We start from the raw sequence: 14978 nt of genomic DNA on the forward strand, positions 1-14978 counted from the left end.
GTCCCCCTTGTTATTACCCTGCTCTGCTCTCTCCTGAGCTGAACCATGGCCCCGAGAGGTATGGGGACTGTGCAGGGAGACCCGGGCAGAGCCTGCGCACCCCAGCCAGCCCCTGCAGAGGCTGCTGGAGGTCAACATTCAGCACTGCTGGCAGAGTGAGCACGGGCCAGGTCCAGGACAGCCTGTCCTACTCCAAGCAACGCTTCTGAGGTGTCCAGGCCACCGTGGTTGGACCCCCAGCTCACACAGCAGCGCTCTGATAAACGTTGGGAAACCTGACCTTTGTCCTGCAGCAATCAAATCCCTCATGAGCACCTCGCTGAGGGATGCATGGGCAGGGGAAAAAGGTGGAGAGAAAATAGGAATTAGCAAGGCCTGATAAAAACATGACCTCTCCCTGACAGCAGCCTGTGTCACAACTGAGAGTATTGACAGGTCCCTGGGGAATGAATGAGCTCAGCTCCTCAGGCAGGGAGCTGCGAGCATCAGCCTGACCAGCAGCATTCAGGGAAGGTGATTGACTGAGTGGGATGTGCTGGGACAGGTTTCTCCAGCAGTCACCACATACCAGCAGCACCTGCCACTGAGGTGCCCTGGGCAGCACATCCAGAGATGGCACCAGTGCCAGCGTCACCAAACCTGCCCAGCATCAGCTGGGAGTCCTGGTCATGTCCAAAGGAGGATGGTGAAGGGCCTGGAGGTGAAGCCATGTGAGGAGCAGGGAGGTCACTTTGCTTGAACAGCCTGGAGAAGAGGAGACTGAGGGGAGACCTCGTAGCAGTCTACAGCTTCCTCACAAGGGGAAGCAGAAGGGCACCGATCTCTTCTCTCTGGTGACCAGCAATACAGCCTGAGGGAACAGCAAAAAGCTGTGTCCAGCAAGGTTAAGTTGGATATTAGGGGAAGAGTCTTCACCCAGAGAGTGGTTGGGCATTGGAACAGGCTCTCCAGGGAAGTGGTCATGCCTGCCAGAGTTTCAGAAGTGTTTGGACAATGCTCTCAGGCACATAGTGTGATTCTTGGGGTGTCCTGTGCAGGGCCAGGAGTTGTGCTTTGATGATCCTTGTGGGTCCCTTCCAACTCCATGACTCTATGGAACCTGTTCCAACATGCTCTCTGTTTGCCCTGGGATACCAACAGCAGATCACTCTGCCATGGTCAGTGCCTGCACCTCACTGAAGATCCTGCAGGCTTTTGGGGGCCCAAGAGGTGTTGGAGAGGACACCTTCATACCACCTGCTTCTAACCCCACCACCTCTGCTTCATGCTCCCCCTTCTCCCCTATATCCTTGCCAACTCTGCTGCTCTGCACCCCAACAGTGTTGTCCTTGGGTTTGGGAAAAGAGACAAGAGCAGAAGCTGGACCCAGTTCCCAAACTGCACAGAGAATAACTGTGCATGGAGGAGCAACATCTCCTGCAGGAATGTCCCACCCTTGTTGTCCCTCCTCATTAAGCACTGTGCCTGTGACACCAGGAGCAGTGGAAGGGCTTTGTTGGTGATGGAAATGCCAAAGGCCATCACCATGTTGGTGGGAGGAAGCCACTCGTGCCCATGAGGCTGAGGTGGCTGTACCCAGCTAGAGCTGCCTGCTGGGCTGTCCTGCTGCTGGCTGATTCACTGATCCCATGCCTGGGGTTCAGAAAGGCAAAGCTCAGTCCCAGCAGGACTTTGGGTCCCTCTGCATATGGCAGAAGGGTCCCCCAAAGCCCCTCTGTGGGACAGGGTATATGCCAGAGCACCCACCCCATGGCTGAGCACCCAAGTGCTACACTAACCCCGCACACTGTCCCTCTTGGACACAGCTCACCCTACAGCAGATGTCTGCTTAAGAGGATGGACGTCTTCCCTCAGGTGCCCAAGGCCAGCACATAAGACCCCTGGATACAGAACCCTCACAGCTGAGGGCACGAAGGGAGAGCAGAAGAATGGCTTGCACCATGTGGCCCTGCAGGGAACCAAGAGGCAGGTTATTAATGCTTTGCCTATTCCTGCCCCAGGAGGGACATCCTTGACCAGGGACCGCCAAGGCCCACGTCACCATGGGCTGTAAGAAAACACCTGCAGGTGTGACCCACTGCCTGTGTACAGAGCCATGCCCAAGCTACCAGCTGCTTCTGCCATTCGAACCTCTCTGACCTTGTTCCAGTGTTCCCAGCCTAAACATGAGGCTGCAATGGGCTCCTCTCCCCGACTTCACTGACCCTGCCCTCGGCCACTGCCTGGCAGCGAGCCCAGGGCCCAGAGGAGGAGCCATCCTCACAGCTGGCCTCCATCCCTTCTGATCTCTGACACTTCTGCTGTCACATGCACCTGAGTCATGCCTCCCACAGCATTCTGCCTGCTCCCATCCACAGACCCAAGTGACAACACATTCCCCTCCACATTCCCAGACAAGAATGCCTATTATGAACTGGGCACAGCAGGAAAAGCCTGAGTCAACACAAGAGCTGCCCAAAGCCAAGGAAGCCAGGACCTGCTGAAAGATATTCAAGGAATTCAAGGCAGGGATGAGATGCAGCCCTCCTGAGCCCCAAGCTGTGGCAGCTGCTGCCAGGCAGAATGTGGGGAGGTAGAGTGAGGATCTGCTCTGCTCTGAGTGGTGTTAGTGGCCACCAAGAAACCCCTGGCACCTGGAGGCCATGCTCACCCATCCCAGGGCTCTACAGGCTAGCCAGGACAGAGCAGCATCCCTACAGCCTTCACACACTGCTGCTTGGAAGTGACTTATCCAAACCATCGCAGCCAGTTTGGCTTTTGCTGGCTCACCAAGAATGAGCCACCTTCTGCTCAGATGACAAAGACAATAAATATTGCTGCACCTGCCATGTGTTGCCCAGAGCGATGCCAGCCACGGTGACTCATGAAGCTTCCAAGGGACACAACTCCCACTAAGCCCAGCTGAGCTGACCAAAGCTTCTTCTGAGGCAGACAGAAACACAGGGGAGGCCAAGTATGGAGCCGTGCCTCCATGGTACACCATCTTTGTCTTTAGTAGCTTCTCCTTCACCAAAGAAGGTCCTACACACACGTTCAGCACCTGTGCTGCCTTGCACAGCCTGAGCCCGGGCTGAGTACCCAGCCATGCTCCTGTTTGCTCTGCTTGAGGCAGCTTGAAGAGAGAAATGAATGCACAGTGAGCAGCTTAGCTGCTCTGCCTCAAGGTGAATGTCATCTGCCTGCCCTGTCGTCTCACCTGCTAGCACTTTGGTTTGATACAAACCCTTGCATCTGCAGAGGAGTTCTGGCAGGGCAGCCTTTCCAGACCCCTCTTGCTGAGCACCGGTGCCAAAAATGTTAATTACAGCATCACAGCCTCTCCAAGCTCTGTTCGTACACAGGACCATTGACTGACGAGCTTAACAAGGAATTTACCACTCATTCTGATTCTTCTCACAAGTTGTTCCTGAACTCATCCACCAGTTACCTTTTTGATGTCTCCTCTGAGCACAGCTCCATCTTTCAGAGCAGTGCTGACAATCTTCCCTGACTCTAGAGGCAATCTTGGCTCTACAATTTGCCCATTCTCAGCAAAACCCACCCAGATCCAGGTCCCTCTTGTCTCTTTCCTGCCAGCCAGACAGATCATGCTGCTGCAACACTCTCAGAGTGGCTTCTCCCTGTTTCTCACCCAGCTCTCCAGAGCTATGTGTCTCCTCTCCCCACTCCGGGCAGCTCCCCTCCAAGACTTTCAACATCAAAGTTGCCATCTGCTAAGCCTGGATCTTTCCAAACAGCCTGGCTGTATTACATCCACCTGCATACAAAGACATGCCAGTCCTTGTTGTTCTCTTCCATCCCATTCCCTTCCCTTCCTGGAGAGGCAAAGGTCACCCAGCCACGGGATTTCAGTTCTGACACACCAGTCTCAAGCTTTCTCCTTCCTTGGCCAGGGCTCAATTCCCACCCACCTTCCTGTTATCCATGCCCTGCATAGCTGAAAGCCAGTTGAGCTGAAAAGCAATGGAGAACTCAGGCTGTGTTTGGAGCAAGGCAATGCGTTTGCTCACAAAGGTGAACAACCAGTGGCTCAGGATGAGGCAGAGTTGTGAGATATCAGATCACACAGCTGATTGTGTAGGGGTTCACAGAGCAACCAAAACGAGTTTTCACACTTGAAGCCCTGCCCTGGAGGTTCTCTGGAAAGCTCCATATCCAAGGATCACAAAGAGCAAGCTCCTGTGTTAGCAGTGATTCATGGCTGCCACTGCCAGCTCTTCCCTACCCCAGCTGGAATTTCTCACCACCCTGCACCACAGGGCCCTGTGGTCCAGGCAGGGCCTGTTTTCATTGCACAGAGGAGTCAGGTCCAGCTGAAGGGGATTAAGCTCCATGCACAGGCATCTGCTAGCCAGGAGCAGAGCATGAGGAGCCATCCTCCCCTGCAGACTGGCACATCCACAGCAATGGCCAGTTCTTCTCACAGCCAGCTGGGGGGTGGGCAGCCAAACTTTGGGAGCAGCCAACGCCTGAGCCACCCTTTGGGCAGTCCCTGTTTCAGGGATCCAGGTCCTACCTGTGCTTTCAGGACAAAAGACAAAATGTGGGAGGTGGTTATGGTTCCCACCCCACAAAACAGCCCCATCCTTCGGCTGCAAATACATCCAGCTTCTCACCACATGGAGGAGAGGGACGGAAAGTGAGGTTGAGCACAACAAAGTCTTTTTCTACAGAAAGGCATGGACACTGCTGCCTGGGGGTCACAAAAGCAGGCAGGAATCCCTGTAGAGAAGCAGGGACCTGTGACAAGTGCTGCAGAACAGTGGAGCACCTCCTCCCACTGAAGAGCATTCCTCTGGAGACACCTGGGCTGCCTGTGCCTCTCCAGCTCCATGCAGCACCAAACTTGTGGGAAATCACAAGTCATGCCTGTCAGAACCCAGGACATCCCTCTGGCTGCCCTGGATGGCTCAAGCCCCTCTTGCAGGGGGCTCAGAGACCTTGGCACAGTGTCAAGAACACCTGTGGCTTTGATTTTAGCCCGTGGAAAAAGCTGCCAACTTTGTATGAGGAATTACAGGCCACAAGGGTTTGAGTAGTGTGGTAGTTGAATTAACACAGGGTGAAAAAGTAGAATTTTGGGGCTTTTTAGAATGGGTTCAAGGGGACAAGATGGAGGGATGTGGGCATGTCTTGACCTTCTTCTTGTCCTCCATGTCTTGGTGACGCTTTTCTGTTGGTTTAAGGTAGAGACACACTGTCCAACATAGATGTTAGATGTTGGCACATTATTGTAAACATGGCACACGGAGTTTTTGGTATAAAATATAAACACTGCCCTAGAGGGCAGACAGAATGCCATGGCCCACCCGCTGGACAGAGCTCAGCAGGGCAGAGAAAGAATGTTACAGATAAGGGAAAATAAACAACCTTGAGAAGCCAACCCTACGCATCCAGACTCCTTCTTTGGCTGCACGGGCTGGGAAACGAGGACTGTTACACTCTCGGGGTCATCCCGACACACGGACCCCAAGGTATGCCATCTTTCCAGGTCATTCCACTCTCCAGGGCTCAGCCCATGCTTTAGCACCTTTTACTCCTTCTTCCTGTCACTCTGAACAGGAAGCTGAGCTCGAGGTCTCCAGAGGCCACTTTGCACCCACACCAAGGACAACCATGGGCGGCAGCTGATCCCTCACTACTCCTGAATCCCACATGAGCGTCTCCCAGGATGGAACACACATCTCAGTGCACCAAGTGCCACCACAGCAACCAAGGGGTAGCTAAACCATGCAGCAGGCTGAGCTCACAGCAGGACAGAAAAACACACCTTCTCTAACCCTGAGCTGCAAATCCTCAAGGGAGGGCTACAGAGCTTTTAAGATGAACCAGCAACAAATTCACAGCTTTATTGACACCAATGTCATGGATAAAGACTGGTCACACATCCTCTCCCCTCATCAGCCACTGCATGCTCCATAGGCAAAAAGCACTTGTCCCATCCCATTCCCACTTTTCCTGTTAAATGTCCAACTTCATCCTACAGCCACACTTGAGATAAAACCTGAAAGGTCCTTCCTCTGGTCATCAACCTCTGCCCATCCAAGAAATTTTCCACTTTTTTCCAAGCTTTAAGAAAAAAATCCCAACAGAACCACCAAACCCATATATCAGAAAACATTTATTTTTCTTAAGTGTGCTAGGTTATGCAAAGCTACATCTTCTAGGATCTCCAGACCTCACTGCATTCAAATCCTAAGCCTGGCAGAGCTGCAGTGCCAGCTGGCACAGGGCAGTACAGGTGATCAGCTTGGCATAAGAGCCCTGACCCTCCCATTCCCCACTAAGGTGCACTCAGCTCAGAAGCATTGTGTCAGACTGTGTTTTGAGTAACACTTGCTATTTAATTTATCTCAGCCCAAGAAGAAAATGAGGCAGGGATAACAAATGGCTGAGTGCCTCTGCATTTGGGGTAGGGGGGAATCCTAAAGGTGAAGGTGGCGAGTGTTACCTGCTACAGCCCAGGGCAGAAGCACAGCAAAGCTCAAGGTACTCATCCAAAACCAACCAAGGCAATGTGCTTCATCTCCTCCAGAACAAGGAGCCAAGGACTGCTGCGGGATGCTGTGGGGAAGAGAACCAGCCACTGACACTCCCTGTGGAGAAGGGAAGGCACTCCACCAGAAACAGAGGGTTTTGGTCCCAGGGTGTTTTAGGACACAGCTGAACAAAGCCACAGAATCCAGATCTGGTGCTGGGACTGGCTTTAATGCATTTAAGTAAACACCCACATAAGCACAGACCAATCTGCTTCGCAGCTCTGAACAGCTACAGCCACAGCTGAGGGAAGCACCACCCCACAATGGCCAGCTCCTCATTCTGTTCTACGGCCCGGCCAAAACCCAGTACATTCCTACCCAACCTAGTGCTGGTGGGCACAGGTCTTCACACAAGGCTAAGCTGGGAGGGGCTTCTCAGACCAAACTCAAGACTGAGACACCTCTGCTGCTGGTAGTCCCCCTCAGTTCTGCTCAAAACCAGTGGGCAACAGGAAGTTAAAAAATGAAAGCAATACTCTTTAAATCTCTATCCCTGCAAGTCAACTCCATGAAGAGCCTGGATTCTCCTGACTGCCAGCTCTGTGCTGGTTTCCTACACAGAGCCCTGAGGCTCCCTGGCAGGAGGCAGCAGCCAGGGCACGCAGCACAGCCTCCCTCTAACATCACCCGACCCCAGCCAGCCCCAGGGAAGTGCCTGGGCTCCCCTGCCAGGGAGCATTAAACCAGTAATTATGTGACACAGCAGGGTGAGCAAGCACCAGAGACACCTCCCAAGAGCCTAAGGCTGGGAAATAGTCTCAGACTTCCCAGAGGTGCTCAGCACAAAAAACCACACTGGAGTCTTCAGAAATCACTCATGTCTTCCCTTAACTAAAGAAGTAAGCCAAAAAGGTGGTTAACAGCTCCTCCGTGGCAAAGAGGAGAGACTCCACACTTCCCAGGTATGCACAGGCAAGAAATTAAATTCCCTTCCAAGCCTCCAAGTCAAAAGTAGATGGATATTAGAGTAAAAACACCACTGCATCAAGGACAACTCATTTTCAGTCATTTATTCATTACAGCACTTGAAGTTACTTGGTGGCAGGTACTTGGTGAAGGTCCCCCAGATAAACAACAGGAAGAATGGTTGGTACAATAGATTTATATAAAAAGAGTTAAACAGATAAAACAACATGGTAACCTCTCACTCTTGCTCAAAACAGAGCAGACTGGCCCTGAGTGCAGGTTAACATCATCCTTTTAAGCCAGCCATGGTTAAAACCCTCAAGTGCCCGTACTCAGGAGACAGCAAGGCATCGGTCCTCACAGTTGAGGCAGGTGTGTGCTTCTCAGGCCAGCTCTTCAGGAGCTTGGTTTCAGCTGCTGTGCAGACCCTGCCTGCCAGTAAGGTTCAATCTCGTTGAGCAGGTCTGTAGAGCCAGCCCTAGCCCTGGTGAACAAGTGTAAGGGCAGCTCTGCTGAAGGTGAGCCTTCAAGTACATCAGGATCAGCCACAGGTGATGAGTTTGAGCCATCTCAACACCAGCAGAGCCAAGATGCAGGGCAGCACCCCAGACTGCTGCCTTTACTGCATTGAGCCAGATGGAAACCACAGGTTTTGAGGCTGTTCCTGAACCACACACAGTTCAGTCATGCTTCCGCAAGACACCGCTTTGCAACTGTGTTAGGACAGACTCTGCCTACTCGAGGTCTCCAGTTTTATGCCAAAAGAAAAATCCCATAGCAAAAGGTCTAAGTATTTCTCTTCAGTTTTCACATTTCCATTTTCAGGAACTGTTCACCTTCTGTCGAGAAGGAAGATTTTGTCTGAAGCTGTGTGCCTGCAGAACAGCTGGCAACACAAGTAGCACCAGAACGAAGAAATCCCATGTTACTGATACAAGACTCTCACCCCACTGAGACTAGCTTTGCTTAATCTAAGAGATCACGGTATTTCTCTAGAGTCTGCTCCTCCAGTTCCAACAGCTTCTGGTAAAGTTTCTCAGCAGTGTCTTCATCCACATCCATCTGGAAGGCAAGGAAACAGCACTGTGAGACCATCACCTTGGTGGCAGCCAGTGCAGACACCAAGGGCAGCTCTGGGGATAAGCAGGGTGCATGTCCAGGGCTTCTACCTTCACAGACAGACAACTAAAGACATCTGTTACCAGGGCATAAGCCAGAACATATTTTGGGGAAGTATCATTACACACTTAACCTGTTCTTCCATTCACTTCCAATCATCACTTCCATTGTCTTCCAGACTCCAGCCTAAGCCAGGAGTTACTCTAGGAAACACTGCAGATAACCCCACATTTTAGCATTCAACAAGTATCTTCCTTCCACTCCAAGCACAGGACACCCCTGGCACCAGCCCTCCCATACAAAGCAGATGGCAGGCCCCCAGCCAAGCCCCTTGCAGCACAAAGCTCCCTCTCCACTGACCTTTCGAGGCTCCACGTAGCACTTCCCCAGTCCAGAAGAACAGCTGTGGTATTTGACAAGAGAATCCAGGTACTCTGGCTTCTGTTTGAACAGCCACACCTGGGAAGAACAGCACAAAGATGTACAAGTCCAGCACACACTGCCCCAGCCACGCCTATGGACAAGGACCTGACTGCCAGCAGACACAGGAGAAAAGACCACAGGGGCTCCCACCAAGCAGGGGAAGAGGTGGTATGTCAAGTTCTCAGCTGGCTCCCTTCAGATGTGAACTACCTGAGCCAAGAGTAATGGAGGTTTCTGCTAAAGCAGTCCAGCATGGCTGAACTTGCTCCCACAGTGCTTGAGACACGCTGTGCCCCCATCACCCACCTCCGTCCCCTGTGCCGCACATCATTCTCCCTGGTCAGGATGTTTTCCCAAAATCATTTATTTTATGGGTACTGGATGAAGGCTATAGAGCACCAGGTGGCTGATCAGCCCTGGGTTCAGCTGGTCCATGTGGCTGATCAGCCCTGGGTTCAGCTGGTCCATGTGGCTGATCAGCCCTGGGTTCAGCTGGTCCATGTGGCTGATCAGCCCTGGGTTCAACTGGTCCATGTGGCTGATCAGCCCTGGGTTCAACTGGTCCCCCACACTCATTGCTGTGTGGTATTTGGGGTCAAATACAGCACCTCCCCACCAGCCTTGCTGACAGGCTCTTTGCTCAAGCCACAAGACCCCAGAAGAGTTACGCAGAAGGAAGCAATGTTAAAATCAAGTTGTGAACTACTTACGTGAGCCTCTGCTCCATTATAGGGTGTCAGAGTATAAGTTTTGGCAAAAAATCGGATCTGAGGGGAAAAGAAGGACATGGCAGAATTTGTGCTGTGGTCCAACATTTGTTGGCAAACCCTGAGCAGCCCAAACACTCCAGATAATCTACTAGAGGCACAAATGCTTCTCAAACTGGGCAATAGGTAACATTGCACACTGACTAAAGCATCCCTTTATCACCACAAACTGCTTTCTGGAGCCCCCCAAAAAGTGTCACTCCACACAGAGTTCACCCCAAGGCAGGAGCAACAGGCCACACACACCTTGCAGGTGCCTCTTCTGGAAGGGTCTCAAGGGCAGGAATGGCAGGAGGCAGAGGGGATCTGCAGGACTGCCAGCTTTGAGGACAACTGAGAAGGCATTGCCTCTCTGCTGCCAGGAGAAATGCGATCCATCAGGATCAGCTGCTGCAATTGGGGCAGCTTAAGATGAAAGGCAAGTGCATCAAGGGTCAGAACAGGCAGGCTGCAGGGCACAGAACCTGGAAAGCTGAAGGCCAGAGGAACAAAGGCAAGGGAGCTTCTGGGGAAGCAGGGGGAGAGGCAGTAGAGAGCAGGAAGCTTTGCTTTCCATAGGGTTGGAAAGAAAACAACACTGCCTTCTAGAGGAATGGAAAGAACAACACTGAAAACCAGGTTGCCCTAGAAATGAACAGCATCTCAAAGCACGGGGCCAAGTTGAGGCCACGTCCTGAGCTCTGCTGCCAGCAAGCAATGGTGTTTCACAATCCCAAACAGAACTAGCAAACCTTCCAAGGGGAGCCTTGACAAACACTGCTGTAGCTGAAGGGCTGAACCCTGCCCCTCTGAAGTGTCCAGCACCAAACCTCCAAACTCAGCTTGGACAAACTCAGCTTGGAAACTGGGGCCCCAAGATGAGAAGGGGAAGGTTTACAGAAAGTCCAGCCTGCCCAGCCCAACAGAAGGAAGAAATCAATATGAACACAGGCAGCAAGGAGCCAGAAGTGTGCTGTACATCACTTGCAGTGAAGTGTGTCACAGCCCAAAACCAGCCAGGACATCCACTCACCAACCACATGATGGGCATTAGCAGCTTCCACAGAAAAACAGGCAAAATTCTGTATGTCATGTTGGACATAACGAGCCCAGGACAAACTACACTGGAATACAGACCCTGCAGAAAAGAAACCAAGTCAGTGTGCAATTACACCACAGTTAAAAGAATGGGTCATGCTCCTTCCCTCCCAGACCTCCTCAGCAAGAGAGGGCGTGAACAGACATCAGACAGGGATACTCCACTCAGTACCAGAGCAGAGAGCAATTAGACACAGTGACTTTTCAGAGGTCCAGACTGGAAAGGTTTGTGTTAGATCCATGCCCATTACAAACCTCCAGGGTAGAAAATGCAGCCTCCTGGTGCAATCTCCATGCAGCTCAGCAGCCACAGCAGATATCCCACAAATTACGGCCCACTCAGACCAAAGACTACCTCTTCTTTAATACAGAAGAGCTCAGCCTTTTGGGACTAAACCATTTTCTCCAGAAGCGTTTGAGAATGACACAACCACCACTGCTGGACCAGGGCTGCAGCTGCCAACACAACCCATCAATCCCCCATGACAGGGAAGGCAGGTTGCTTGTACAGATCACTGGCAAACCTGAGCAGCAGCACAGAACCACCAGCACAGCTTCCAGCTCCAGTGCTTGCAGGCAGCGCTGCCAGAGCAGCCCTGTGCTGACAGGCAGGGACACCTGAAAAAAGCAGAGGCTCTTTGCTCTTTAACACCAGTTCTGATCTAAAGAGAAGAGCTTGCAAGGTAAGAACCACTCCAAAAATCTCCCGCTTTGGGAAGTTTTTCTGAGAAGAACTCCAGAATCTGGCAATCTCTCTGGCAGATTCTCTACCCCCTAACACCAGTTCAACCTCAGCCATGTTTAGTTCTTACCTGTGCATTAAGGAACGCATCAGATTGCTATGAGTGAATGAATGCAACTAGGTAACAACAACGTCATGATAATTACAAACAGTAGCAGCTCATTAGGTTTCTGCAGCAACACAAACCCCATCATCACCTGGCCATTAAATTTCCTGTTCAGAACCACACTTGTCAGGTCAGTAGCATATTTAGAGGAACTGTATGATTCCTGCCCCTTGGCATGCTGATAGTCAGAGAGGCTGAAGGCAGACTCCCTGGCATTGCTGGAGGAGGTCCAGATGAGTCGTGAGGGCTTCTCATTACCACAGAGTAGAGACTGAAGCTGGCGAACCTGGAAAAAGAATTGTTAACTTATTTAACACAGCAGTTTCCCAGTCTTAGGGTATAACTTTACAGCACCTAAGGCTGTGAACTTCTCTCAGCCAGCTTTTCCTAGACTAGCCAAAAGCAGACACTTGTATGAGCAGCTATCCTTCTGCTGGACAGCTCAGTTGAGCACCTCAGAATTTAATACAGCCAAGCCTTAGCATTTATCCTGGATGGAGAACTACATATGATTGACTTCTGTCTGCTGGCTCACTAGAGTAACCTCAAAACTAAATAAACTCTTGCAATAAAAATCACCGTTTATTGCTATTTAAACACACTTCAAGGCCTTTGCCCTGTCATTCTTTATCTGTCAAGCTGCAGCCTCCATCAGCATCTGAACCCGTGAGATCCGTACTGCCCAGACCCATCGCTACCCACATCAAACATCAGACTGAGGGTTCAGTCTTCATACGAAGCCTCACCAGCATAAAGTGTCCAAAGAGGTTGGTAGCAAACACCTCCTGAAGCCCATCTCCATTCAGCCTGTCCGTCTGGGTCATGATGCCTTCCGCAGTGGTCAGCATGTGGAGCACCTTCCTGGAAGCCAAGAACAGGAGATAGTGAGGAACACTGCCAGGAGGAATCCACCACTCCCTCACTTCAGCCCTTCAGCAGTAGCCCCCATCTCACAGGCTCCACACAGCTTCACCTTCAAGGGCAATATTAAACCATAAAAAAAATAGATGAGAAAGGTCTAGAGAGTGTCCCAGGCCCTTTATTTGCAAGTGCCTCAATACTGACTAAACCGGAGAAGACTTGTCCCTTCCTTCAATTTCTCATGGTAAACTACTGTTAAAAACAACTCCTTCCCTCATTTTACACTCAGATATTTAATCAAGCTCCAGGACTGAGCCAAGCCCTTGGGCCATGCCTAACGCAGGAAAGGAAACCAGTCGGGCACCAGTGCTCCACACCCCAACACTTCTGTTAGACTCACACAAGTCACTGTGCTCCTCAGCTCAGCCTCCTATAGAACAGCAGTGCTCACACCAAGGCCACGAGCTTCACAAAATACTGTGATCCACAGCCATGAACAGCTACAGAACCCCACGCTGGCATCACAACAACAGTAAGGAGACCCAGAGTCCAACAGAGCAGCATTTCTCGCGCAGCGGCAGGGGCTACAAGCTTTGGGTGGCCTCTTGCCCTACCATGCCGCCAGCAGGCCTCACAGCCGGGAGCAGAAGTGGCCTTGATGCCCCAGCACTCAGCCGACAAACCCACCCCACGAGAGAGTGCATCCCCCAGGGACGGGCTCTGTCTCCCAGCAGGGAGGGAGCCAGGCTCTTCGGCTCGGCACCCAAGAGCACACGGCGACGATGCCAGCACCCCGAGCTTCCCACAAGCGGGGGGACTGGAACCCCCGGCAACATCTCCTACCCGGTGAGGAGACCGTGCCAGAGAGCCTTGAAGTTCACGTGCGGGTTGGGCATGATCCCCGCGTTGAGGTAGACAAAGTCCAGGCGCTGAAACCTGCGTGGAGAAGAGCACGGGAGCGGGGTTGGAGCGGGGTCAGAGGTGTCCGCCGGGGTGGAGCGCGGGCAGGGGGCGGCTGATGGGGGGCAGACCCCATCCATACCTGCAGCGGAGCTCACGGGCGGCCCGCAGGATGGAGGCCAGGTTACCCAGGTCCACCTCCACGGTGGACACCTGGGCGGCGGGGTGGGCGGCCAGGATGAGGTCCCGCGTGGCTTCGCTCTTCTGCTCGTTGCGGCAGGCGATGCAGAGGTGGATGCGGCCATCCTCCTCCAGCAGCCGCTGGCACAGCGCCAGCCCCACACCGCTGCAACGGGACGGTGTCAGAGAGAGCCGAGCCGAGCCGAGCCGAGCCCAGCCCGGCCCGGCCCGCCCGCCCCTCCCGGCCCGCGGCGCCGCTCACCCGCTGGCCCCGGTCACCAGCACCACGCGCTCCATCGCTGCCCCGCGCCCGCCGCTCCCGCCCTATAAGCGCTGCCCGCGCCCGGCCCCGCCCCGCCCGGCCCCGCAGCCAATCGGCGGGCGGCAGGGGGGCGGGGCCCGCGTCGCCGGTGGCGTGATGGTGAGCCGAGCGCAGGGGGCGGGGCCACAGTGACGCGCCCCCGTGGCCACGCCCCCGAGCGAAAGTGCCCGGCGCGCTGGCCACGCCCATTCCGCGCAGGGCCCGCCCCCTCCGCGGAGAGCCCCGGATGTGCCCGCTGTCCCCTCCCGTCCCTTCCCGTCCCGTCCCGTCCCGTCCCGTCCCAGGAGCCCGTCGTGCCCCGCCCTGCTCAGCCCTGCCATCCTTTGCCACCGCGGAAGGCAGAAATGCCCGCAGGTCGCCGTTCCCTCGTGCCGCCACGGCGGGGAGGTGTGGGTGCGCGGAGCCCCCCGAGACCTCCCGGCAGCCCTGCTCCTGGCAGGGTCCCGGCTGGAGCAGGGATGGACACACCGGAGCCCGCAGCTGCCCCCAGAGCCCCCGGCGTGTTGCTGAATGCGGGGTCATGCAGATCGTGCAGAGTGTCTGCAGCCGTGCCTCACCCGGCCTGCTGAGGCACGGCTGGGCTGGGCCGCAACGCCCCCTGAGCACGGAGGCCATCCGAGGGGACAAGCAGAGGGGCACCAGTTCCGTGACAGGGACAAAGCCTCGTCGTGACACGCTCGGCAGGGATGAGACATCCTCTGCCAAAGCCAGTAGGAGCACGCAGGAGACCAGCCAGTCTCCTGCGGGGCTCAGCCCACCATCCCTGCCCCCCCTCTCCCAGACTCACGGTCCTGCCCGGCCCTGCTGCTGGACATGGCCTGACATGGATGCTAAGCCTCAGAGCATTACCTGCCTCCCTCCCACCCGCTGGGATGGACAGCTAGTGTGGGTCAGCCAGCTGCTCTCTTGATCATCCTCGCTGCAGCTCTCAGGCTGCTGCCTGTGTTCCACACCGCATCCCAGGCACACAGTGCAGCCGCAGAGCCCCCCAGCCCCGGGGTGCCCCCAGGGCAGGCGAGCTGAGCTGCCTGCAGAA

The 14978-nt window shown here is 54.0% G+C and overlaps 1 protein-coding gene across 1 annotated transcript; it reads right to left on the reverse strand.

The window, feature by feature from the left end:
• Nucleotides 1–8238: 8238 nt before the first annotated feature.
• HSD17B7 (hydroxysteroid 17-beta dehydrogenase 7) lies at nucleotides 8239–14006 on the reverse strand. The gene is made up of 9 exons (XM_068199219.1): nucleotides 13883–14006; nucleotides 13583–13786; nucleotides 13384–13476; nucleotides 12426–12540; nucleotides 11771–11965; nucleotides 10767–10871; nucleotides 9698–9754; nucleotides 8925–9023; nucleotides 8239–8507 (listed from the first exon to the last, which is right to left on the reverse strand). Exons 1-9 carry the CDS (start codon nucleotides 13915–13917, stop codon nucleotides 8412–8414), a joined length of 999 nt encoding a protein of 332 aa, XP_068055320.1. The 5' UTR covers nucleotides 13918–14006; the 3' UTR covers nucleotides 8239–8411.
• Between the last annotated feature and the right edge of the window lie 972 nt (nucleotides 14007–14978).

This window comes from Anomalospiza imberbis, chromosome 9 (assembly GCF_031753505.1).
Source record: "Anomalospiza imberbis isolate Cuckoo-Finch-1a 21T00152 chromosome 9, ASM3175350v1, whole genome shotgun sequence".
Lineage (NCBI taxonomy): Eukaryota > Metazoa > Chordata > Aves > Passeriformes > Viduidae > Anomalospiza > Anomalospiza imberbis.